General features: G+C 37.6%; 4 protein-coding genes across 7 annotated transcripts; 1 reads left to right on the top strand and 3 right to left on the bottom strand.

Annotated features, from left to right (window-relative positions):
- Positions 1-1,206: 1,206 nt before the first annotated feature.
- On the top strand, positions 1,207-6,825 carry pdzd11 (PDZ domain containing 11). Its single transcript, XM_034093164.2, has 6 exons — positions 1,207-1,295; positions 2,055-2,162; positions 2,416-2,556; positions 2,655-2,753; positions 3,041-3,101; positions 5,468-6,825. Exons 2-6 carry the CDS (start codon positions 2,070-2,072, stop codon positions 5,500-5,502), a joined length of 429 nt encoding a protein of 142 aa, XP_033949055.1. The 5' UTR covers positions 1,207-1,295; positions 2,055-2,069; the 3' UTR covers positions 5,503-6,825.
- Positions 6,826-6,962: 137 nt separating this feature from the next.
- On the bottom strand, positions 6,963-11,372 carry stard14 (START domain containing 14). Its single transcript, XM_034093163.2, has 6 exons — positions 10,964-11,372; positions 10,711-10,858; positions 9,974-10,077; positions 9,641-9,758; positions 9,491-9,543; positions 6,963-8,321 (listed from the first exon to the last, which is right to left on the bottom strand). The coding sequence occupies exons 1-6, from the start codon at positions 11,114-11,116 to the stop codon at positions 8,115-8,117; spliced, it is 783 nt and encodes a 260-aa protein (XP_033949054.1). The 5' UTR covers positions 11,117-11,372; the 3' UTR covers positions 6,963-8,114.
- Positions 11,373-12,518: 1,146 nt separating this feature from the next.
- On the bottom strand, positions 12,519-20,345 carry rab41 (RAB41, member RAS oncogene family). Of its 4 annotated transcripts, none has more exons than XM_034092467.2 (8): positions 20,167-20,345; positions 18,822-18,880; positions 18,466-18,519; positions 18,087-18,192; positions 17,060-17,171; positions 16,034-16,127; positions 15,175-15,241; positions 12,519-14,509 (listed from the first exon to the last, which is right to left on the bottom strand). In XM_034092467.2, the coding sequence occupies exons 1-8, from the start codon at positions 20,243-20,245 to the stop codon at positions 14,445-14,447; spliced, it is 636 nt and encodes a 211-aa protein (XP_033948358.1). In that variant the 5' UTR covers positions 20,246-20,345; the 3' UTR covers positions 12,519-14,444. The 4 variants fall into 4 exon arrangements, with proteins under 4 accessions (XP_033948358.1, XP_033948359.1, XP_033948356.1 ...); XM_034092468.2 differs by lacking the exon at positions 18,087-18,192 and adding an exon at positions 17,511-17,616; XM_034092465.2 differs by lacking the exon at positions 16,034-16,127 and adding an exon at positions 16,530-16,623 and having other exon boundaries at positions 20,167-20,340.
- A 2,054-nt stretch (positions 20,346-22,399) lies between these two features.
- Positions 22,400-25,899, bottom strand: arr3b (arrestin 3b, retinal (X-arrestin)). The gene is made up of 15 exons (XM_071204481.1): positions 25,882-25,899; positions 25,135-25,165; positions 24,915-24,975; positions 24,774-24,818; positions 24,481-24,674; positions 24,261-24,320; positions 24,087-24,160; positions 23,823-23,958; positions 23,657-23,741; positions 23,399-23,471; positions 23,048-23,185; positions 22,848-22,925; positions 22,724-22,747; positions 22,568-22,617; positions 22,400-22,407 (listed from the first exon to the last, which is right to left on the bottom strand). Exons 1-15 carry the CDS (start codon positions 25,887-25,889, stop codon positions 22,400-22,402), a joined length of 1,065 nt encoding a protein of 354 aa, XP_071060582.1. The 5' UTR covers positions 25,890-25,899.
- Positions 25,900-27,133: the final 1,234 nt, after the last annotated feature.

Genomic DNA, 27,133 nt, shown 5'->3' with positions numbered 1-27,133 from the left:
GCTCTTTTGGTCAAAAAGGTTGCAGACCCCTGACCTAGCAAATCAATGAAGTAGATGCAACAACAATGTAATTAAATTACATGTATGCAGGCATATTAGGCTACTATGTGATCATACCAAATCACACTCAACTTAGAACCTGAGCTGTATTCTGTTGTCAGCTGAAGATGAAAAATGTTGTAAATGAGAGATTGCATCAAATAAAAATCTAAGATACACTTCAGATATTAAAATTGTGTGATTATATGAGGAAAGCTGCACAAATGTATCTGAAGAAGTTGAATGTTCAATGGTTGCTGTGAGACAAAAAACATTTCAATTTTGGCAATTTTGTCCCTGTCTTTGTGACGATCAAAATAAACAGTTTGAAGTACTTAAACAAGATTCAAATTGACTTGAACTAATGTGGCGCTCTAACATGTTTCACTTTATGCTCATACATATTTTTGCTGAAAAACTTGCAGACAAATTTGCAGTCACATATATGTACGATAAAATAACTATTCATGTGTACACTGCACTGTCATTTTTATTATTGTACTTTATACCTGTATTATTTTACATTTATTTATATTTTTTTGTCTTCTCTTTTTAAATATTATTTTTGAATGTCATTTTATGATGTAATTCCGGTACACTATATCATTATGCTTCTTCCTTTTTGTAAAGAACTTTGAATTGCCTTAAATTGAAAGGTGCTATATAAATAAACTTGCCTGTCCTTGCCTGGCCATCATATCAAATCCAAGTGAAATGTGTAATTTGTGTTAGGACACTAAAGAAATGAAACACTCACTGTCCTGCGTTAAAATATATTGCAATTCATTTACAGTAGCCTGGGAATTGGCAAGGTGAGAAGAGAATGGAAAATGTTAAATCAATGATACAAAAAATATTTTCTGGTAACAAAACATGCATTCAGTTTTCTTCATCACAATAATAGCAACATGTTTTTATCTAACACAGTGGTAGAAATTAACTCCAAACACTTACTTCACATTAATGTTATGATTAATCATGATCTATTATTATAAGTTCAAATGAGATTTATTGCCATAATTACCCAGAAGTATAAAGTCATTAACATTTTTCAATTGACCAGATGTAAAATGTAATTGATATACAAATTAATGCACACAAAATAAAATATGCATAATTGTATATTCTCAAACTGCCGTGACCCCTCCAAACCAGCAGGTGGCGCTACAGTACCACAGCATACCAGTAATTGTTTAATGCAACACAAAAAAGGCTTGTTGCTGTTGCTAGTTGGTTGCTAGCCTTCAGTTTAGCAGGTAAGATACTTTGTAATTTTTTGACTGTCATTCTGCATTTTGTTATACACTATATTACTAGTTATAGTTCAAATTACAACAACAGTGAATGTTATGGATGATGCGTTCAACAGAGCAGAGTAGGCTCGTTTCAAAGTTAGCTTGTAAGCTAACTGTAGCTATCTCGTTTGTAAATTGCAGTGTAAAATGATTTTCTGTCAGCTAAAGCACCCTTTACATAATGTCATTGCTATCTACCGATAGGTACAGCAGTACTTAAATACATTTCAGCATGTGTATAATTTCAGCATAATTTCTGTGGTTTGAAACTGCTTTTTCAGTAGAGCTTCGTAACTAGCTGGGTGCGTTTTGGTCTCAGCTGTAGTTAACATATTCACATAATGTTAAAGTAATACAGAACATTTCACACACGCTTAACGACACTGCGGTCCGCTTAGTACAACAGACGTGTTCATAGCAAATATGTTGATGTCATAGAAAAAACCCTACATTACATTTGTTTAACCAAATGCTGTTGATAGTGCATATTTGGTCAAACTATGACCGTGGGAAACAAATCTAACCGCGACTTATAGGAAAAATATCTATTCAAAGCTTGTAAACTAAACCAACTTTTTAGTTTTTCACATGCGTGTGAACTGTTTTAAGAATATAACTTCTGAATTGACAAATGTGCTGTAGCAAATAAGAACATCTATAATATAGACTCAAGAAGTAAGGAACTCTTCTTCATAACAATGTTTTTTCTTCTGTATTTAGGTGCTTTTATAAACAATGGATCAGAAAATTCCTTATGATGACTACCAGCTCCCAGTGGTATTCCTGCCTTCTTATGAAAACCCACCAGCATGGATACCCACACAGGAGGTAAGACACAAATCAGTAGAACCTCACTTTCTGCCTTAATCCATCTCTAACTTTGACAGGGAAAAATGAACTTTTTTTCTAAAGCTTTGAACTGTATATTTTAGTATTTGTCAGAGCATAAATTCCCTACTTCATTTAAGTATTCCGTGTGTTACAATCTGTAACCCACATGTGAAAAATTCAGGCTCACATTGATGTAATACATACTATGCGATTGTTATACACGCTTTTCTTTTTCTTTGTTTATTTTCAGCGGGTTCAACACCCTGACTACAACAATGAGCTCACCCAGTTCCTGCCTCGTACTGTCGTATTAAAGAAACCTCCCGGAGCACAGCTGGGCTTCAACATCCGAGGGGGCAAGGCTTCACAGCTTGGCATCTTCATTTCCAAGGTGTGTGTGATATGGATTTGATTGGCAATATTACTTGTTGTTCCGCGGTCTAATTGTATCCACATTGTGAGTTCTGATGTCTGTGTTTTTATTGGCAGGTGGTCCCAGACTCAGATGCCCACAGAGCAGGACTGCAAGAGGGAGACCAGGTTCTGTCTGTGAATGAGGTGGATTTCCAAGACATAGAGCACTCAAGAGTAAGTCAGAGCTCTATTTTCATGCTGAGATCCAAACACATTTTAATCAATGTGTTATTTTTATTACCATTACACCATATCTGATACTCCCTTACTGGAGTGTAAGCCTGTTCGAAGACCTTTTGTGCCAGTTAAATATTTTATATTCCCATTAAAACATGTAACTATTTATAATAATAAAATGCCTCAATAGATTGGGCCCATGTTGCATTGTAGTCATCATGTTTCCCCAGCTGTTTTCTTTCTAGGAAAAAGCCCTTTCAAGTTAATTTCTGTTTCCTCTTCAGGCTGTAGAGATTCTGAAGACTGCGCGAGAGATACTGATGAGGGTTCGCTTCTTTCCTTACAGTAAGTCTTACTCTACTAAATCATATCATAGGCGTTCTCCATACTCAAGATTTGACATATGTCCTACCTTTTTCTTTTTAAGTCAGTAGTTACACTGAACAAAAATATAAATGCAACAGTTTTGTTTTTGCTCCCATTTTTCATGAGATGAACTCAAAGATCTAAAACATTTTCTATTTACACAAAATAACCATTTCTCTCAAATATTGTTCACAAATCTGAAAAAATCTGTGATAGTGAGCACTTCTCCTTTGCCGAGATAATCCATCCCACCTCACAGGTGTGGCATATCAAGATGCTGATTAGACAGCATGATTATTGCACAGGTGTGCCTGAGGCTGGCCACAATAAAAGGCCACTCTGAAACGTTCAGTTTTATCACAATGCCACAGATGTCGCAAGTTTTGAGGGAGCGTGCAATTGGCATGCTGACAGCAGGAATGTCCACCAGAGCTGTTGCCCGTGAATTGAATGTTCATTTCTCTACCATAAGCCGTCGCCAAAGGCGTTTCAGAGAATTTGGCAGTACATCCAACCGGCCTCACAACCGCAGACCACGTGTAACCACACCAGCCCAGGACCTCCACATCCAGCATGTTCACCTCCAAGATCGTCTTGATTTCGACTCCACTTCGAGCGATAGAATGACTAACAAAGAACTGCTAACAGAGCACTTATATACTAATAAAGGACTGGCTTATCTAAAGCCAGTTGAGTAGCACTTGAAACGATTGGCTCTTTGAAACCTGATGTTCTTATATGATTCTGTTTTCTTCAAGGTTGTGTCTTCCTGGTCGAATGTACTTATTGTAAGTCGCTTTGGATAAAAGCGTCAGCTAAATGCAATGTAATGTAATGTCTGAGACCAGCCACTCGGACAGCTGCTGCAACAATCGGTTTGCATAACCAAAGAATTTCTGCACAAACTGTCAGAAACCGTCTCAGGGAAGCTCATCTGCATGCTCGTCGTCCTGAGCGGTTTTCTGATGTCAATGTTGTGAATCGAGTGGTGGTGGGGTTATGGTATGGGCAGGCGTATGTTAGGGATGACGAACACAGGTGCATTTTATTGATGGCATTGTGAATGCACAGAGATACCGTGACGAGATCCTGAGGCCCATTGTTGTGCCATTCATCCACGACCATCACCTCATGTTGCAGCATGATAATGCACGGCCCCATGTTGCAAGGATCTGTACACAATTCCTGGAGGCTGAAAACATCCCAGTTGTTGCATGGCCAGCATACTCACCGGACATGTCACCCATTGAGCATGTTTGGGATGCTCTGGATCGGCGTATACGACAGCGTGTTCCAGTTCCTGCCAATATCCAGCAACTTCGCACAGCCATTGAAGAAGAGTGGACCAACATTCCACAGGCCACAATCAACAACCTGATCAACTCTATGCGAAGGAGATGTGTTGCACTGCGTGAGGCAAATGGTGGTCACACCAGATACTGACTGGTTTTCGGACCCCCCAGACCCCCCCAATAAAGCAAAACTGCACGTTTCAGAGTGGCCTTTTATTGTGGCCAGCCTAAGGCACACCTGTGCAATAATCATGCTGTCTAATCAGCATCTTGATATGCCACACCTGTGAGGTGGGATGGATTATCTCGGCAAAGGAGAAGTGCTCACTATCACAGATTTTTTCAGATTTGTGAACAATATTTGAGAGAAATGGTTATTTTGTGTATATAGAAAATGTTTTAGATCTTTGAGTTCATCACATGGAAAATGGGAGCAAAAACAAAAGTGTTGCATTTATATTTTTGTTCAGTGTAGTTGCTTAGTTAGTAAACATATCTCTTGAATTTATTGTTTGTTGTTTTGGGGCGAATGTAAAAACATTTTCCAATGAGATATTGGCACATAGGTTAAAGATATTTTGTGGGCCAGAGTTCTTCTATTCAAGATACAGTGTTGAAAAGGAGAGGCAGAGAGAATGGAATTGAAAGTTTGTTGTCTGAAGTTTACATTAAGAAAAGTAAAGCTGAAGTTGATTACTTTTGGGCAGATTCCAATCCATTTGAAATGCATAACATGATTTGCTTTTATTAGACCCATAGTGTGCTCGAGTGAAGTATGCAGTTTGTTATAGGCCTTAAGAAAAAGTCAGAATTGCTTTCATAGACTACGTAGCTCTAGGACTAAACCTCAAGAATTTGAAACTTGTTGGCACGATTAGTACCTCCTTAATACTTTAGCTGTGATATCTAACTGGCTGATCTCGCTGTATATATTCACAAACAAAAAAAACTGGTTTTGAAATAACTAGATTATGTTATACTGGAAGGAAATGATATAATGGCATCCCTTTTAAGTGTTGTAACATTGTTCTCTGTGTGTTCTCCTATTACTAGACTACCAAAGGCAGAAGGAGAGGACTGTACATTAGGTGGCAGTAAAGAGAGAGTTGTACAGTTGCGTCACCACACGTCACTACCCTCCTCCCACAGACTGGCCGTCTCAGCGTCAAGATGTATGACTAACTCCCTCACTCACAGTCCTCACTGTAAGGACAGCATCTACTCTGTTTCCTCCCTCACCTCCATATCTGCTGCCTCATCTACTGTGATCCAGGATTATTTCCATTCCATCAGGGTGTGTTCACAGGAAGTGAAGCAAGTTTTGGTTCAACCGACATTTCACATAATAAATGATGTATAATATTTTCCGGTCAAGCATAGCATTTATAGACCATGCATAGTTTGATTATCTTTCTCCTCCATCCATATAATCAGGTGTTTTTTACTGTAGCTTTTTACATACCTCTTGATCAAGTACAGAGTAGCATTTGCATTGGTCACGCTTGTATAAGGTAGAAATGCATATACACTCAGTTGCTTTATTATGTACAGATAGCTAAAATTAATGCAGTCCTATACATAAACTTGCTGACAAGTGTTTTTTTTAAGCCATTTCGTAAGAATCACTCACAAACGAGTTTGTGGAGCTTTCAAAATAATGTCATGCTCAGTCAGCATCACGTTTCTCACTGGAAAACTGAGTGTAGATCTAGAAAATTACATAACTTGGATGTTAGTATGCACTGACACATGGAACAAAGACAGCAGGGCCTTACGTGTTGTAAGAGCAAATGATAGTGCAAGACTTCTGGTAAATATCACTGATCTGAATATCACTGTGAATATCATGTTAATCCAGTTTTTTTATATTTAACAAAGTTGAGTAATTAAATATTAAGATGTGTATATATATATTTCTGTGACTTCTATTGGGGACCCAACTTTACTTGCTCTTTTTTCACGTTTCATGCATTATGGGTATTTCATAACCTGCTTTGGGCTAAACAATATTGCAATTATTTAATTTATGAACTGTAAACTAGTGTATAAGGTGTGGAACTGTATAATTATACATCATAAAAACAGACAGACGACTGTCAGGTACTTTTATCATGTTGTACTATGTTTTTGTAGATGTGCTTATCAGTCAAATCAGCAGAGATAAGATAAGGGTGTAAATGAAATCTCCAGACATTTCTAGAAAGCAGTTGAATATCTCCGGATGTTTCTCCTGCATGCTTGTAAACATTTAGTACATTAGTTTGTATGCTATACCTGCCTGTTGCAACTCAACTCTTTGTACACTAATACTTTTCACTATAGGATTAGCTTTTGGTTTTCCATCTGATGATCTTGGTTTCCAGCACTACTTTGACATGGTAAATGTAATAAAACGTTTTGAACCCTTGTAACCTTGTGTTCTTACTTGGAGAGCCAGGACCGGTTTGCTCTGGTTCAAGCGGCTAAACTTTTTCTACTATGGAGGATGGTTTCTCTTGAGACTCAATTGTCATCTTTAAGGGAATTCAGTGAATGGCATTGGTTATCATAGCACGGTTACCTTGTTAGGTTTATTTGATCAGATACACTCTACATCAAATATCCTCTGAAGAAAGAGCTAGCTCAGCTTGCAGGGCTTCATTCCAGCATGTTTACTCCATCACGATAACTTCTGAGTGCACACAAAAAACTTCAAAAATACATAAAACATTTCCTGGTCCAGTCTTTCAGTGTTAGTCAACTGACAAAATGCAAACTTGGTATGTACATTTTACATCAACCGTAACAGATTGCCAATGCATACTTGGGTCTGTTTAACAAAGAATTACATTGCATAAACCTTTAATGGTAAAAGAGAACAAATACAACGAACCTTCAAACAGTCGGTTATTACACATGAATGGTATAAACACAGCGTCACTAATCATGTCTAAATAAAATGAACTAATGGTTATTAAATACAATTTTCACATTTAATAAGTGTCTTTTCTTTTGCATTTGGCGAGATAACATTGTGTTTCTGAAAAACAGATAACAGGTTGACGCCCAGAGCTGTGCAACCCTGAACCCTTCACCTTCAAAGGTTTTATGCTGAGCTCGTACTGTGATCGACAACCAGCCTCAATGGGAATAAACTAAATAAAAGTGACCATCAGGCTCCTAATTTTGATCTGATATACAATAAAGAAAAATAATGATTTCACATCGCTCCATTTTCACCACTTACAGTAACTCATCTTATTTCAGTTCACAGTCACTTGTAAAGGCAAAGTGGAGAACCACACTTCATATCTTTTTTTAAATAGCTTTAAAAAAACAGCTGACAGAGAACCTATTGTAAATGTAGTGCTGTAACTTTGATACATTTTAAACCCTGACACCGCAAATCCTTTACAATGTAAAAAATATAGTTCTTAAAACAATAGTTTGCTTAAAACACTGGCGAGATGTTTAGCTTGGATCAACATAGAATGAGGTGAATGGCAATTCCACTTCTGCCTGGTAAGAAATCTGTAAACACTTTATGCTCATCCCAAAAGGCACGTGGCGTTTGGAAAACCATATCAATATTTGTGAGCCTAAGGGCGACTTCACAGAGAGTGGGAGGTCTCAAGTCTTATTAAAGTTGTCAGTATATACACAGTCTGTCCTCCGGTGTCACCCTCTTAGACCACCCTTCCTCACATCACTTAGATATGGTTTAACTGCTGTCTTCGCACTCCTGAGTGGAGATCTTTGAACTCTCGTCCACGTTTTCTAGCGAGTCTGCTCTCTGTATGGACAGCTCGCCCGGGTCCATCATGGGCAGGACGTTCTGCTCCGGGCACAACCAGGGCTTCTGGGCCGGAGAGTTCTGCCCTTTCCACTGTTGGTAGTTCTGTCCCGCCTCGTGTACACTCCTCATCACCTGCAAGGAGTTGGCAAAGAGAGAATACCATTGTCAGAAGGGTGAGGTCTGAATGAGGGTCATACCACACCTTCATTCTCAGTCAACAAAGCTGAAGATAAAGGAGGCGTGTGGCGCAGTGGGTTAGTGGATTAGTGCGTTGGTGTTCGGATCAGGGGGTCACAGGTTCAAACCCCACTGCAGTCAGCATGTCGTTGTGTCCCTGGGCAAGACACTTCACCCCAAATTGCTCCTGTGGGGATTGCCCACAGTATTGAGTATGTAAGTTGCTTTGGATAAAAGCGTCTAACAAGTAACAGATTAGGTGGGAAACAGCTACAGAAAATATTTACAGCTCTGACAATCTACATAAAAGTAAAATGCAACAACTAAAGAAAACATGCATAGTCGATAAATCATTAAAATATTAAACAATGAGAAAACTGTTTGCAACAATACTCCAGTCTCTAAGATTTAGGCAAGCAAGCACTTTTCCTGACCCCACCAGTCCCAACAGCTACTTTCAAAAACCCTTTTGACTTGCTTGAATGCACTTTGTTAGAGGTGTTTCGTTCATTGCTATACCTTATTGAATAACCAAAGCCTTTCAAAAATAGTATCATCTTTTAAATGATTAAACAGGTCCTTTTGATATTTAACTCTCGTTTCTTCTCTTGATGTTACACTCCTCTAAAGACATGGAAAGGCATCTATAATTAAGGACTACATTATTTTCATTCTAATTTGGAATGTTCACTACTTGGCCAAATGTAAACGTCATTGCCTTTTAATAGTTATGTCTTTATAAATCACTGTTACTCAGTAAAGAAGGTCAATGGCAGCTCCTAACACACACACGTTGATACACTTTGGTCTAAATAGTTTCAAATGACGGAGGATACGAAACCTGGGGAACGAGTTCTGCCGAGAGAGCAACAGCTCGAGCTGAGATACTCCTTTGTCAGCAGCCTTACCAGAGCAGGCACTCAAAATGGGTTTCTATGGTTACCATTGTGCTTTAAGACCATTGTGCTTTCCATTATGCGCGCGCGCACACACTTGAAAAAAATTGCCTTGTGGACACACCCCCATATACTGATACACTTGTATTTATTGACCTTAGCACCTCCTCGGCTGCTGTTGACTAAAAGTAAACAAACAAAAAAAGTTGCTGACGTTGCATTACTTACCCTGGGAGCGAGAACTTTAGAAGCTTGGTTTCCAACCCACTTTGGAAGAGAACCTGGAGATAAGAGATCAACATTTAAATACAGCTCTAAAATGTTTTAGCAAGAATCCGCCATTTGCAAAAATAGTGTTGTTGTTGGTGTCGGTCTTACCTTTGGGGTCAGCTTGTGAAAGGTATATGAAAGTGCAGCTGTTTGGTCCAATGGGCTTGATGAAATATCCTGTGAGGACGGAAATGGCCCTCACAAGGTCACTGCGAGGAGGGTATTTCTGAAATTAAATCAAAACAGTTTGCAGAGAATTTAGAAAAACTACAACTATCCAGTTTTAACTACACACTCCTCTTTCACAATGTTGGTAAAGTTATGCAATGTTGACATGTGACACTATCACCTCGGTTAGGTGTGTGTAGAAGAAGAAAATCAATGCACACAGAACACCATGTTAAAAAGGCATGTTGGGAATGTGTGGAGTAGGTGGCATACCGGATGTTTGACTGAGAAGTTAACAATGATGTACTCTTCCTCCGTCACCTTCCAGGAACGCAGGCTCACCACATCTCTGTTCTTTATGGGCTTTGGACACAGCCCTGCAGAAAAATAGACATACAAATCTAGTCATTATGTCTCCCTTCATTAAACTACACAACAAGCCCTTGTTATGACAATAAATACACCGCTGAAACAAGAGGGTGCTCATTATGCATCCCTGAGGGCTTCAGAAGAAACATGTTAATAGACATGGAAGTTAAAAGGAGATGGCGTAATAATGCACTTGGGGATTTAAATATAAATCATATCTTGCTCATGGGAAAATAATGTTCACTATGGTGCATATTACATCTAGAGTGTGCTGCACTTTTATAAAACATACAAATATGAATCAGTTCCGATTTTAAATCATGCCTTAATATAGCACACTTTTTACATATAAAAACAGTTTTACAAAATCAAAATCTTATTATGCACTTTCCCTTTTCAGTGTGTGTGTGTGTGTGTGTGTGTGTGTGTGTGTGTGTGTGTGTGTGTGTGTGTGTGTGTGTGTGTGTGTGTGCGTGCGTGCGTGCGTGCGCGTGTGTGTGTGTGTGTGATTTCAATGAGCAATAGTTGAAACTGAGTCAGGCCTGAGCTGTGGACTAACAGGTTTGTGGTGCATCACGTTTTAAACAGAGACAAACACACGGACAGCGACGGTAAAAGACTGAATAGAAAGGAGTCCTCACATGAGTAATATCCCACATCGGCATTAGTAGAGAGCCGGGCAATGTCAAATGTGTCCAACATGGCGGGGTCCCACTTCTTACGGTACTGGCTATCGTGAAGGACGTCGTACATTGTGGCAGCTGATACATCTTTCATTGTCATTTTACACTGAAACAGAAATTACATTAAAGTGTCATAGGCTACAAATAAACCGCTGTCAATTTAACACATATCCCAAAAGTGACTTCTAAAGTTGGTGGATAATGAACTTACCTTGATTTTGTGAACAGGATTCTTTTTTTGGGAAGTAGAAGTTTCGACCCACACTTGCATCCCCTCCTTATCGTACTTGTTGGCCCAATTGTCCGTAGACAAACACTGCTTTTTAAAGTCAGCAAACACCGCCTCATCAGGTAAAATAGACATCTTTAAGTATCTTTGTGATAAAACTTTTTCGCTTAAAAAAAACACTTCCTTAGAATGAATGTGACACCTGCTCGGTCCAATGTGTTGGACCCAGTCGATTCGTGAGGAGGTTTAAGTCTGCTGTGGCTCTTAGCCTTTGGCGAGACTATTATTATATACGAGCTGATCGCTCTTCAAGTCGAGCAGGATTTTTTTTCTGAGTTGAATTCCTGAGTCATACCTTCAACCACCTCCCGCTGACGTCACAGCACTTCCTGAAGACAGGTGTGTTACGCAGGTAACGTAAAGGAAAACAAAAGAAGTCCCGCTTTAGACTAATTCACTTTTATAGAGCTAATGTAGGTCAAAGTTGATACCAATTAAAATATGAATATAAAAAGAGCAGTGTTGTGTTTTTATTGTCAGAAAGTGTGAAAACAGGCTACATAGCAAGTGGGCTGAACACTGTGGACTGCTCAGGGGAGTGGGTTGGTGAGAATTGCTCAGTGTTGATGAGTACCATCACGACTATAAATGTTAAACAATAAACGAACACCAACCAAAAAGGTTACAAAATGAATAAATTAATCAAGCTTGAACTTATCCTCGTGCCTACTTTTAGCTTTAATATATTTTCAATATTTAGTTCCTCAAACTTCTTTAACATTAGGCTACTATTAACAATGCATTTATGTATACTGTACTTGTATATTCTTTGTCATATATTGTTCATTATCATATACGTTTTTCTATATTATTAGATATATTGTTGGTAATATGTTATCGTACACATTTCTTATCTAGATTCATTTAAGATGGTTTGTTATACATTGTAGAATAATGCACATATTTGTACATGCGTGTTCCTATAACTTCTCTATTTATTGTATAATAACCTAAATCCCCCCTCAGGGATCAAATAAGCATTTCTGATTCTGAAATCTTTGAGTATTTCTAGATAAATGGCCGTTTTATTGAAACTACTATTTGCAATACATTCCAGCCTATATCATCCAATTATAATACAAAAACATGTTTGATGTATTTTTATTAAAGTGTAGATTTAGAAAATATTGTTGTTATGTTTGAACATTGGCAATAAGATTTACGTAGTCAGATTATACCTTCAGTTTCTATTCACATTCCTCCAATAGCTTTTAAACGAAAGATGTACATCTAGAACGTTCATACTTGGACACACCTTTGTTGTAACGTTGCAAGCTTCTGATGTATTACCTAACAAGTGTTTCAGTCACTTTGACGACATACACACACACCCCGATGTAACAGGTTTCTCACATTCAACTGAAGAGCTGAATATTATCGCTCATAGAAAGCATGTACAGAACAAGTGTGTTGGTTTATCCATAGCAGTTGAAAAAGAGAATTATGAATGCGATTCATTAAAGAAAGAGATGACATGTTACATTTTGGTGAAATATCTTTATTTTATTCCATGTGATAGGCCTACACTTGTGTTTAATTAACTCTCCTTTTTATACATCAGATAGTAATAGTACATTATTCACACAAACGTTGCTAAACACGAGTAGACAGCATATTTCAAATGGACAGACACAATTCAGAATGGCACAAAGCTGAGTATTTAGTCAGTGACAAGTAATAGAAGAGCTGCTAATGTTAAAATGGTTGTTTGATGAAATTATATAGTTACATTTTTAAATCCATTTAAAACGTTGATATTTCAAAACAAGCTACAGCAAACGACCAGTGTCTTTGTTGTGCTATGGCTAGTTAGTTGGTTTGTGTTACACATACGTGCGTGTGTGTTTGTGTATCTAGAGACAGTGCAGCCTTGACCTGTGACTGTAAACCAAGCTACTGACTACACACTGCAAAAAAGCAATTTATAGCAGTGTGACAAGAAAAAAACGTTGCTGCACCCAAGTGTCGCCTCAAGGTGGAGTCCCGGCAGACACGCAAACAATAAATAAAATCTCAACATGCGTGTCAGCATCTGTACTTTTGGTCAAGCATACAATGTTATCTGTATGTCAAAGTAACAAAATAAATAAACACATAAAACCAAGAGTCCGCCACAGGCAATAGCATTACAGCAAAGGATACTGAGACTAATTTCTCTGCTGTGAGTAAGCATTGGCTGCATCTGAGGACAAACTTTTATCTACCAGCTCTACAAAACAACTAATGAAGCCATGAACCAGTCAGCAGGCTTCTTATGTATTTTACAATATTGTGGCTTGATTCAGTGCACAACGTTGGTGAACAAACAAGCAAGGCATCTGTGTTCTTATCCATATAAATCCTGCATGGTGAGCATGCTGCATGTTCTTGCAATAGTGTAATCAACACAACAGAAATTATCAATTAGATGGTGGGAACATCCTAGCGCCCAAAGTGACAACTTTTTATCGGAGTGGATAAACTAAACACTGACTTTTTTTTATTTCCTACATTAGGGGTATCTAATAACAAACTCCTCCTTAGATATGTTAATATGTGCACAGCTAATTCAACAACATTGGAAAACGAGTTGCTATAGTTTTAATGCAGACATAACTTCAGGTTAATAGCCATTTTAGTAAACTCGGGGAGGTTTCCCTTTGATAATATACTACCTCATTGTTTGGTCACACACCCCTTTTGCACTGTTTTAGATCAGGTCTCAAATGATGTGGATTTGATCTCCTAACACACTGTTGTATTTGGCAGTTCAGGCCTACAGATGTGTTTGGTATTATTATACCTAATAAATGATCCATTGACCCTCCTCAATGAAAAGGGTCCATATGAGCTAAATGTAGTAACATGGCAGTTAGCAATGATGTTAATTTACTGGTAAGATCCTGTCTCTACTTCCTCAAAATAAGACAAAGTCAAGAAATAATCAGTTATCTGAGAGACAGAATGGTAGAGTACAAACTCTGCATTTAAAATTAAAAAAAGTAAAAATACAATGGGCTGAGAACTCAACCTTGCAAAGCCATTTTAAATAATCCCAAGCAGTTTAACTTTACAACAATGACAAGAGTAACAGCACTAAGATTACCAACTGTGCAATAACTCATGTTAGCAGTTAGCTATGTCAGTCTGCAATGCTATATAATGCCATGCAACTGGATGAGAATTTTAACATATCGTTTAACTTATTCCTTAATGTTATATTTGAAACAATTTTTCCCCACCACATAATCTGTTTGAATACAGTAATGCACATCCACACTGTTACTCTGAAAAGTCACTGAGTTGAAAAAGGAAAAAAAGACAGGTCTTCCATCCCAATGGCAGTGTGCCAAGGGTGGAGAGCGTGGCCACTGAGAGACAAGCTGTTGGTGGGGAGGAGATAGGCGGGGGGGAGTGAGGTGTACTAGCATGAGCAGCTGCTCTCGGTGACAGTCATCTCTGGCTGTTTCTCCAGTTTGATGTCGATCACTGAGAGGAATTGGTTAAGTAACATCGTCATGAATTTGCACATTTTATTTCAGTGCGCTATCTGGCTGCTATTGCTTCAGTGGAAGTTCTCTTTTTTTCTGCAGAGTGAACTTCAAGCTTTTTACGTAAAACATATATATATATTTTTAATTGTATAAGGTCTCAATACTTTAATATGATATGTATGTCATGCACATAACATAAGCACTAACATAATACACTGTAGTTTGCCAAATATTCATTGTCCTAAGTGTTTTAACTTTTTAGCTTTTAAGGTTATTTACATTTGGTGTAATGCTTTATTTCTTTTTGAATGCTAAATAGTTTCTTAAAAATACCGAAGCAAATACCTTGCATGTCTAAACGTACCAGGCAATGAACTCTATTCTGATGTCACTTGGATTTTTTTTAATTGCTGTCACAAATTTGTCAGCCATGGTTGTGTATATTTGTCTTCATTTTATAACTCATTTGTCAATTTCTTTTTTATTATTGCTCGCCTTTTTTACCTGCTATGCCACTTTTGCTTTAACACTGTAAATGTCCCCACTGTGGGACTGATATAGGAATTCTGATTCTATTTTTAAAGGATTCAAGCCACGGCAAAAATAACTTGACAGTAGTATTAAAATAATTTCTGTTGATAGCATCTTTAAAAAGGATACTGTCCTCTTTGCTTTTCTCTGGTGTGCTGTCCATCCCAGGCAGTGCAGCAGCAACGCGGCGGAACAGCTATAAAACAGAAACAAGTAATGATTAAACACATAAAAAAGGTGTAGCTAAAGTAAACTGTTGGCAAATAGGGGTGAGTGATTTGGTAACAATCTGCATGTTATTAAATTGACATTGATGTTTATTGTAATATAGTTTTTTTTTTTTTTTACTGGAAATGTTGAGAAAACGTAAAACATATATTAACCACACAGGAATATCTACCTTTTTTAAATCAGTTCCAACAATGGCCACAACAAGCGATATTGAGGGGTATCTACCTCGGTAATGTGACTCTCTGAATGGACAGATTTACATTGACTCACTATATTTAGTCATCACCCACCCCTACTGTCACATGGGCAATTCAAAGTAGACAGAGAAATTGATCAAAGTTGTAAGAAATCACTCATAAATATATGTATTTCATTGAATAACAGGCAAACACAAGAAGCAGCTTAAGCAGGAATACTAAATGTGATTTTGCTGATTGCGAGAAAAGGATCAAAGTGAAGGTTGCCTTGCTAGCCTCCTCCACTGAGAAAACCCATTACAGTCACAGAAACACTTTGAAGCTGCAGAAGTTATAGTGAATAGGACAAAAAGTACTTGAGAAAAACAGAGTAGCAGTAAACTTGTGCAGAAACATCTACAAGCAAGGCCTGTGGGGGGAAACACAACCGATACAGTATATACTAAGAATACCAAGACATGTCACGATGAGCCAAGAGAAGGGGAAAAAGGAGACAGAAGGAGTTAAGAGACTTTGAGGGCAGAATTAGCTCAACTACCTCGAGACAGCAGAATCTCTACCTGTTTGACATTGTAGCCAGTCTTTGCGCTGGTTTCAATGAACATGACATTCAGTTCCTTTGCTCTCTGCTCACCCTCCTCCGTGGTGATCTGTCTGCTCAGGTAGAAGCAGAGATGGGAGATGGACGAACAGACAGACATGGAAAGAAACATCGCAAAGAGGACAGGCCAGAGGGAGAGTGAAGAGATGGAGAGAGAAACAAAGAGAGCTCAACACAGAATCTTGTTTTTTGGGGGTGGAAAAAGAGAGAGGTTAGTTTAGTTATAACACAGACGGACAGAGAGGAAGACGAAGGGAGGGAAGCTGCTGTGCTGAGTAAAGATGAAGCAGCAAGGGAAACGACTCATTCACTCAACAGTCGCACTCTGATCCATTTAGTGAATACATGGGAGGAGTTGTACATCCCAGAAGCTTCAGGTTGGCCTCCCTAACCTAAAAACCATCATGACTATCAGGACTACTGTCAGTATTACGACTGCTTTACTGGACACCAACCTGTTTGACGTTATAGCCAGCCTTGGCACTGGTCTCTATGTACATCACATTGAGCTCACGAGCTTTCCTCTCTGCCGCCTCAACAGAAACTTGCCTGCCATGGTCCCGGGGAGGGAGGGGGGGGAGTGGTGTGAAGTGTGGTGTTGAGGGAAACACAAACAAAACAAAAAAATCAAAATGACATGGAGAGAACAGAGCAGGAAAGGGGACACAGAAGTAAAAGAAAAGGAAAGAAATATGATCAAAACATTAGAAATAAAAAAATACATGATAATAGTCACTAAAATCATTCAGAAAAAGGGCTGGGGTATGTAAAATGCCATGGGATGATAAAAGTAAAAGTTGGATGGGATCCAATGAAGGGAAGAAGGTGGGAATCCAGGCTTTGGCAGTATAAACTATACTTTAATACTTCATGCTAAGCTTTTTCTAATGTAATCAAATTATAAAAATGCATTCTATTTGTTAAGTATTGTAACTAGGATAAGAAAATCATTACAATCTTTCACACATCTCACACAACCATGTACCTTTTATCCGCCAAGTCTGTTTTGTTCCCAACAAGCATGATAATGACATCACTTCCTCTCTCTGTTCTAACATCATCAATCCACTTTGAGGTTTGCTGGAATGAATTCAGATCTGTGGATGAAATACCCCCATACAAAATTACAGCAAACATCACATCATGTAGCCCCTAAAGACATAAAAATATTTGATATACTAGCTATAGTTAAAAGATTGCATAAGCAGTAATACTTTTCATTAAAAAGGAAGAGCATCTTGTGTAATTAAAGCTTGTAGAAAAGTGTTAGTCAGAAAGAGTAATAATAAGAAAAGCTTGAATAAGGAAAATGTACTTAGAGAAATACAGGAGGTTATAAGCAAAAGTACATAAAGTAGGAACTATGCAAAAGAAAATAGCTTCCTTCCAACTGCTCTAGAGCCCTACAGAAAGGTTAGAGTACAGCCCTGACTCACTGGTGATGTCATAAACAACCACGGCAATGGTAGAGTCACGGATGTAGCTGGGAATTAGGCTACGAAAACGCTCCTGTCCAGCAGTGTCCCAAAGCTGGAGTCGGACCTGAGGATTGGAACGGAAGAGAAGAAAAGGACAAGGAGATAAAGAGGGGAAAGGCAGAACAAGACAGTGGAGAATAGGACAGTCATAAAGGAACTGCAAGCCAAGTAGCAGAGATGAAAATGGCCTTTTTATTGGAGGAATGGGGAGAATCATTCAGAAGGGTCAGAGATGACCAGCATTATTATGCTGTTAAGACATGTTAAAATAGGCCCTGGTGATTCAGAATTGAGGGCGGCTTCAGAGGATCTCTGCCAATGAGGTGACATCAGAAGAGATATTCCCTTACTCCTTCCATCATATGTAACATTTACAAAGCACAGACCCCCCTGGACACTGCTGGAGAAATGCTTTGTGATAAAAACAGTCTCCAATATCATGCGGTCCAGTGGGGTTTGCCAAGCTAGTTTTTTTTTTGCCCATTCACATACTAAGCGAAGGACAAGGAGGTGAGGCAAGCCCATGATACCTACTCGCTATGTCATAAACCACCACAGCGGCGGCTGAGTCGCGGATGTAACTGGGGATGAGGCTGCGGAAACGCTCCTGTCCGGCTGTATCCCAGAGCTGCAGCCGAATCTGTGGCCAGCCGTGAAATGAATGTGGGAAGGGGGAGCATTTCATGACCCAGCCAGGGGATGGAAGGAGAACAAAAACTTCAAATAACGATGGAGTCTAAAAACATGATCAAACGTCTAACAAAGAAATAAATGGTTACATCTAAGGTAACGTGAAAACAATGTGAACTGGTGAATGGGAATTAAATGGTGGCTATTAAACACTGAGTGCATGCGCTTTAATCTATGTCAATGGGAATGATGAATAGTAAACAATAAAATATGCAGGACTTACCGTGCGATCTTCTAGGTACATGGTTTTTGACAAAAAGTCAATGCCAATAGTTGCCTGTAAGACAATCAATGCATAACAACATGGTTAGGTTCATTGTATATTGAATATTATATAAGCCTAAAGATATTTTTCAGAACATTTTGACACTAAAACATTAATATGGCTCTGTATAGATCATAAATAATTCATCATACACACTAGCAAAGACCTGGAAGATCATGAAAGGGCCCTGGTTTATTAAAAAAAATAGTATAAAATATTATTACATATATTAAAAATAAACACAATTTTAAACATTACATCTGTGTCTTGTTATACTTAATTGGCATCATATTGTAATGAACATGCGTTATTACCTGATAAGTGTTGTCGAAACTGTCATACATAAACCGTGTGATGAGAGAGGTCTTCCCAACTGTAAATCAAAGAAACAGACACGTTCAGACTTGTTCCTCATGTATTATATGAATTTACCATCAGCATTATCCTGCACAACTCCTCTTCACTTATTCTATTGTTCTGTGTTTTTTTTGTCAAAGGTATATTGTTTTTCATGTAAAGAAAACATGTTATTCTGCTTTTCTTTAAAATGTTTATGAACATAACAGTACATTCCAAATGTATATTTATGTATAGATATCGTAATTGTAAACCGCTTCAGCAATACTATGCATTAAATACATTATCGTCATGCCAATAAAGCTATCTGAATTGAATTAAAGTGCCATCATCATTGATGCAATGTGGACTGCTGAACCCACACGCTGAGCTGGCAATATGGGTGGAGCCACAACATTTTGGGAAATAAAAATAGCTTGACTTGTAATATTCTAGATAAACAGTAACGTTATGTCAGTGCTGTTTTAGACAATCATCCCTAAAATACAACCACGTTATAAAATGTCCGAATGAGTGTCTAAAAACCGACGTTAAACGGTATGTGAGAAGGCCGACTCGTCTGGAGCCACACTGGCCGACGTGGCTCTGCAAGGTGCTCCCGTAGGAAGCTAACAGCTAGCGGTAAAGAGTTGAAACGCTACACTGACAGATACGAATTCACTTAATTCCCTTGACGTGTATGGGGTGGTCTCATATTTGAAATTAAATATTCCCACCACAATATTGAAAGCAACAATTGTGTTTTGATTAAGAAGTTAAATAAGGTATTAGCTTCCACTAGTGATAATGTATTTCATACTAGGACAGCTAACTGTTAGCTTAAAAGTAGTTAGCCAGCTACGATTAGCTACAGTAGGAGGATGCTGATCCCATTGCACTAACGACCACAGTAAGGACCATTGCTTTAATCAAACAACATACCATCAACTAAATAAGTCCGAAATCTTGATGTTATGAAAGGGTAACTCTATTTATAGTAAGCATTTATCGTTAAAAGCGAAATGTTTGCCTAGCTTACAGATGTAACGTTGCAATGACATCATCACGGGTGTGAAAATGACAATTATATTTTTTTGATCCTACACTCTCTTTAACACGTTGTTCAAAGCGAACTGTTAACATTTCGTTCTGTATCATCACTGGCCGTTATTGACCGTTGGATACGTTTATCCTGATGGCCAGCAGCGAAAGAGCTGGAGATGCTAGGCGGCTAGCTATGCTAATGCGAGCCACATCTCCACAACATATTCCTCACATCAGACTAAATGAACACTTGGTACAAGTACTCCGTAACTTGCTTACCACTCTGTTCGCCCAGAAAGACGAGCTTGAACTTTCGTAGAGGGTTGCCAAACTCTCCGCCGCCGGTCGTAGTTGACATTTTGTACAGAAAATAAACAGCTAACTAGCTGACTTGATGCTAATGATGTGATGTCTAGACCGGAGAGGCAAGTAGTGTGTATCTATCCTGCACTAGCCAGGGCTATTGTTTTCTTATACGTTGAGAAGTGAAATAGCGCAACCAAGAGGCAACTTTTGACAGACAACAGAAATGGTAAAGTAAAGCGTAAATATCCACAATTTCATTGGGATACATTGCTATTTCTTTTATTATTCCTAAGTATTTTCAGAGTAGGGAGAACCATACCATAGTGTAGGAATACTCTGTTACATGTAAAAGTCCTGGATTCAAAATGTTACTCAAGTATTAGCATTAAGTATACAGTAGTTACTTATTGGCATAAGTATTAGCATCAAAATATACTTAAAGTACCAAAAGTGAAAGTAGGCCTACTCAATATGCAAATTTGCCAATTTCAGAGTAATATATGATATGTTTTGATTCTATCATGATGGATTAATATGTTTATCAAAGCTGGTAAAGGTGCATCCAGTTTTAACTGCTTTGTATACTGCAGGGTAGTCTGTGAATGTTTCTCCAGGTGTAACTAAGTAAGTCTTATCTAAGTGTTTTTTACATTTCACATCATTAATCAAAATATGCATTATTAACTAAAGGTATTAAATAAATGTGGTGGAGTATAAGTACACTTTTTACATCGTAATTGTAGTGGGGTAGAACTACAAAGCAGCAAACAAATGTAAAATACTCAAGTACTAGTCTCTCAAAATTGTACTCGAGTGTAGTACTTGAGTAAATGTATGTTGTTGAATATTTTTTAATAGATTTGTGCTGGAAACAATTGGTGAATATTTACAGTGACATTAGACCTACAGGTAGATTACTCTGATAAAGCTGACATTTACAAAAAAACTTGTTTAAATAAAGGCATAAAGAAAATGAAGAAGAACATAAATAAAAACACTCTCTTTGCCAATGGTTTTCAATTTGAGTCACACTCTTTAGCTATATGATCCAGAGCCGGGCATTATATCAACTATTTACAGAGAAATGTGTGGCTGTTCATTTGAGTCACAAATGAGATATAAGCGTTTAACATAATAGTAAAAATATATAAATTATCTCAATATAGAAACTAAATAGATTAATCATACAAATGTTGGCATTTTATCAAGTTATTGGTTTATATAGGAAGGTTTATAGTTTCAAAAGCAAATTATAGTTATTAACATAAACGTTTGTAGCAAAAATAAACAAACATAATCCAATAACTGGTGAAACAATGTTTTTATTTCCTTTTCTTGACCAATAAAGAATGACACAAGTAGGAGTATTTTTGGGGTTTATAAACAAACATAATCCAATAATTGGGGTAACAATGTTTTTATTTCCTTTTCTTGTCCAAAAAGAATGACACAAGTAGGAGTATTTTGGTAATTTCACACACAACACAATAAACATGAATTGAAGGGTTGTCAATCTTAACACACAGAAGAGTCTACTCTAATGTTAATTTAATTATACAAGAAAATATTATTGTATCTAATTATTGCTTTATTGGAATTCATGAATTCACTCTTGTGGTGCTCTCACGGTGATGCCTAATAAAACTGTATATGAACATGTGAAATAAGAATATTTAGTGGCTTAATGACACTTTGTGCTTTTTTTTACTGGTACTAAGTTCCTTTGTGTTCTGAGTTTTTGTCAGAGGTGATTTTCCTTCGATGGTCATCTCAACCCTCCATGGCTTCGATTGAGATGTCGGCCCTGTTGGCATGAAACATAATAACCGATTCTGTGAGTACAACACTACAATTGTGGTAATATTAATGTTTATTAATGTCATTTTTAATACAAATTTAAAGTTCACATTTAGCTTCTTTCCGAAGTCCTCATCACCTTAACTTTGCAATTGCTCATCTTTCACATTAAAGATGGAACAAGGTATTTATTATTAGAAAATACATGCATTGCAGCCGTTGAAGAAGTTAACATACATTGACGTAAACATACTATATCAGTGGTTACCTCACCTGAACCAAATAGGTTTTTAATCCAAAGTGCTGTTGTTAGGAAAACAAACAAACACACAGGAGAAAAGTATAAGCAATATGTCACAAACTAAAAAGCACAGGCGAATGCATGTTTTTCTTAAAGACTGTTTTATACTTACACTTCTGCTCAGGATACACCAATGATAAGCGGTTTAAGGATGAAAGCGAAGGGAATTAAATAAAACATGTTAATAAATTCATATTTTCTATATTTGTTTTAATGTTTGAAGTGTCTCAGGAAGCAAAATAAAATTGCAATAAAGTGAAAAATCACTGCACTCACCTGCGGGTTTGGGGGACATCAGAGTCAGAGGAAGCTCCACTGTGACATCGCTGAAAAAAAGAAAGGTTTTATTATAAAAAAATATACAGAATAGTTCATTATGTATTATTCAAACTAATAACACTTGACCAAAGGTGATGGGTGGTCAATATTTACCTTCCTGTAAGTCCACCAAGCAGGCTTTTGTGAGAAATAATAATAAGAAAATATTAGTCTGCACAATTTGACACTAAATGTAAAAGTATTCTCCGCTAATATTTTCTATGCAGTTAAAACTTACCCTCCGCCAGCCGCCATTAGGTTGACTTTGACTTTGTAGGAGACGAGGATTCCCTGCATTTCCTTTTCTCCTTGACTCCTGCGAGAAGGCAGAAATAGTTTTACCTTTCAGAGCTTGAGGGTTTGGTCTAAGACACAATAAGAGGATGAAACCCTCTCCTGGGCTCACTGTAAGCCCTTTGATGAGAGAACTAGGCTTACAGGGTTGTGGATGCTAAATTGGTGTCGCCGTCTTTTAGCCGTCCGTCAACTGAAAGACCTCTCTTCTCAACGTTGTTGGCCAGCAGGGGGGTTATTTGGAAGGACTTCTCCAATGTACCATTGGATTCAACTGTCTCCCTGTGTATAGCAGTGAAATACATAAATTACAAATTTACATTTTTTGTGTTAATTAACCTTTTTTCAACACATAGGGAAATGTAACAATGACTCATCTTTTTAGTAGCTTTATTACTTCAATATAAGGGAATTGGAATGTGAAAATATACCTTATATAGCATATGTTTTAAGAATAATTAGGCAGAAAGTCTCTAGATACAGTGAAAGCCTTACCCAAACTCCTCAGTGGACACTGCCTTGGTGTAAGTGTCAGATGAGTAGAGCACCACATTTGTTAGCTGCTCAACTAAAAGAAAAAAATAGCTTCATTAGAATGATCTATGAAAATATCTCTTGAACATACAATAAATACACACATGCATACTTTAAGCCTTATAATCTTTTCTGTCTTTATTCAATTACAATCTACATACAAACACAGAATTACGGATTTCAATTCAATCAAGCTTTAGACCTTTACTCACTGCTCACCTAAGACTTGGATTTTCTTCACAACCTTATTAGTTTGGTTGTTAATTTTCACATTGACAGTGATTGTTTCTCCATGGTAATAAATCTGCAAAAATAATAATTTATGTCTAATTATTTTAGCAACAGTTTAGTAAAACAGAAATATAGTATGTAGACTTTGATGTACCTCTTTTTCAAGGGAGGCCTCCAGGTTCAGAGGTTTGTCACTCATCATAAACTGTTTGGATACGTCAGACTTGGGTCCGGGCTTGTTGCTAATTGGTGCAAATTGTATTTTGCGAATCATCAGGCGACAAGTGTCTCTAAGAACAGAAAAAAAGACACACAAAGACAGTCAGGGTTAGCCTTTCTATATGTCCTTTATTCTGCTGCAGTGTAAGCTTAATGTATTAGATGATTGGGCTGACGGTTTGACTCTGAGCATACATACTTCTTGGCTGGTTCATCTGCAGGGTCGGCTTTGTCTGCAATATATGCTTTAACCTCAAAATCCACACCACAGGCCTATAAAACAACACAACCCACATATGATTTATTGGTCCAACATTCAAAGTACTTTATAAAACTGAATGAAAGGGATAATAAAAATGGGAGTTCGTAGTACCTTGCCTGTATCATTTGGCCCAGGCTGTAGGGAGACTGAGCAGGGGAGATCTGTTGGCATCTACAACAAATAAAACAAAGCACATCAAAAAATAACGTTTTAAATTTGATTACTGGAAAGTAAAAGCAATGTAATGATCTGTTGGCGATCACTCTAATATTTGACTGAAATTAGTTGTTATGCTCTAAAAATAGTGACTGATTGTGTTGTGATTCTTTACCTGGAAGGAGAAGGGATATCCTTGTTCCCCAACTTTCTTCATGAGGCATTCCTGCATTGGTGTCAGGGTTGGGCTTCCACCTGTGACGGGATACATCTGAACACGCTGGATCCAGATGTCCCTCCTGAAGGACACCCCAATAACATCCAAATCCTCACTTCCATAGCGGAAGGCACAAGCAAGGTAGACAAATACTGTAATGAAAAGGGACATATTTAGTGTAGTCTTTGGATTGCATAAATGCTGTTTAACCTTTATCATTAACAGCAAATGAAAGAAAGTGGTCCAAATACCTTTTTTGCCATTAAGATTAGCAGGGTCCACTTTAATAACACCATCTGCAAATGAGAGCAAAAAACAAAAGCATTAGATTAAACCCACAGAGTGTATGTGTGCACATTTCAGGACGTTCAAACAGAAATTGAGCCCCGCACCAACTATATCCACTGAGTCCACATGGTCCGTAAAGTCTCTTTTCCCCAAGTACAGGGCAATCTGAGGGAAACCGAGAAAAGAGGAAAACACTTACTCCTCTGCCAAGGTTACAAGAGTTTGGAAGTTATTTCTGGATTTGGAATATAACTCCATACAAAATGCACTCCTCCCTAAGCCCAAGAGGTTCCCTGTAATGATTATATTATAGAGCCCACTTACATCTCCATTGCCGCTGGTCTTCTTGTATACCCTAAATAGAGAAAGAATGGAAAATACATTGAATCAGTCTTTACATTTTACATCATTAATTTACAGCTCATTTAATACATTTAGAAACAACCATGACACCTTCAGGATCAAGTCCAAATGTCCCCCTTGTAATGCCATTTTTTGTTGCTTATTGCTTTACAATAATTTAGTTATTTTCAGGCAATAGTGTTGTGACTTCTTAGTTGCCATCCCCCATTAGGATAGCAGTTGAATACTGCTTGTAAACATGTGAAATACTCAAAATTGATATCCCAAATATTTGTTTGATCAATTTATTTCCTAACCATGCGAGCGCAGTCTCTTTGCTCCATGCAAACAGCCACAAACAAGCAGGTAATCCTTTGTGGGGTTGGCCTCCTTCCAAGGTGTCCCAAGTAATCCTGTTTAACTTTACTTTTGTATCGTAAACCTCTTTTCAAGGATCACATCGACACAATCCACTTTAATCAGGATTTACCCATAACCTCTAAGACTGAAGTGTTATAAGAGTCACAGAGCTTCTTTTTACATGCCTCTGCCAAGTATTCTTTTCTACTTTGACCCTGCATCCTGAGCCTCTCTTGTTTTCATTGAATAAATCAAGTTTCAAAATGTATTCATTTATTAAAACACAAGGGGACATTTTAAACTCTAATGTGAAACAGTTACTATGTGAGGATAGCCGGTAAATTCATAATCGAAAACTCATATACTTACTTTGTCATGTTGATAGATCCGGTCTGCAAATAAAAAAAGATGAAAATACTTTTGAGTGACCAAAAACATGAAGACACTTTTGGGAGCATTGTTTGATTTGTATTAATCAATATATTTAGTATGTTTCTAGCTTTTTTAAAAACATGATGAAAGAATATGTCCTCCACTTTTTAACATTTTAATCCAAGTTCATTTAATAATAAAGAATACTGATTACGTTTATCAATTACCTATGACTGTTGTGCTGTATACATCTAGATTTCTTCTGTGGTAGAAAGAGTGCCTTTCTGACTTTACCAAATACTTTTAAATATTTTTAAAGATATTCATCAAACTTGGCATCATCAAGTATGCTGTTCCTGTCAGTTGGATTAATTGTTTAAAGCTTGTGTTTTTCTATGAATTACCAACATTTAAACAATTCAGTAAATGCTGATGCTCCTCTGCGAGTTTATTATCATCATTACAATGTGTATTTTAATATGCTGTTGGTCAGCAAGAGAAAAAGCTCTCTTACCGTTCAGTTCTGTCAATGAGTCTTCTCTGCTGCCTTCCTTAATCCTGCACTGTCAGCGAACACCGAGAAAAGTGTATGAGTGCCAGCCCCTACCTGCAGTTTGGTTTTATACAGTGACCTCCCAACCTTGAAGTCCTCCCCTCAGCCTATCCAGCCTGTCAAAGATGGCACAAAGTCAGATTAGTTGATTAGAACATTACTGTTTTGGTGCACAGTGCGTGTAAAAATAATGTTGTGTTGTTACTTCAAGAGAAAAAGCTCAGAGACACATGCAGTTGTGTGGGCGGGACAGACATGAGTGTAAACAAATGTCTTGGAGTGACAATATGTTGGACACTTTGCTGGAGTTTGGATCGATCTCAGATTTTCTACATGAGTGTGTTCTGCAGGATGTGAACAATATTATTCTTTACATTTTGCACAATCTTCTTATTAAAGCCTAATTTATAAATAATGGTGTGGCACATGCCAAGTTTTCCACTGATATTAATAGAATAACTGGAGGGGATTTCTCGTGGTCCATGTCTCTGAGGACTTGATTCAAGTGGTTCACTGGTAAAATACTTATTTAAGTTATTTGCTTTAAGTTTTGAGATGCTATTTGAGCATCACTGGGTCAAAGGATTGTCTCGTTAATCAACCATGCGTGAATGTTCAAGGATTTCCTTTCTTATAGCTTATCCCGAGTAGAGTGGTATTAGTTGGATTTTGGTTGTTATGGTAGCAGGGACAGAG

This window comes from Pseudochaenichthys georgianus, chromosome 10 (genome assembly GCF_902827115.2).
Source record: "Pseudochaenichthys georgianus chromosome 10, fPseGeo1.2, whole genome shotgun sequence".
NCBI lineage: Eukaryota > Metazoa > Chordata > Actinopteri > Perciformes > Channichthyidae > Pseudochaenichthys > Pseudochaenichthys georgianus.
Note: the sequence above shows the minus strand (reverse complement) of the source record. Positions and strands in the feature narration are given on the sequence as shown.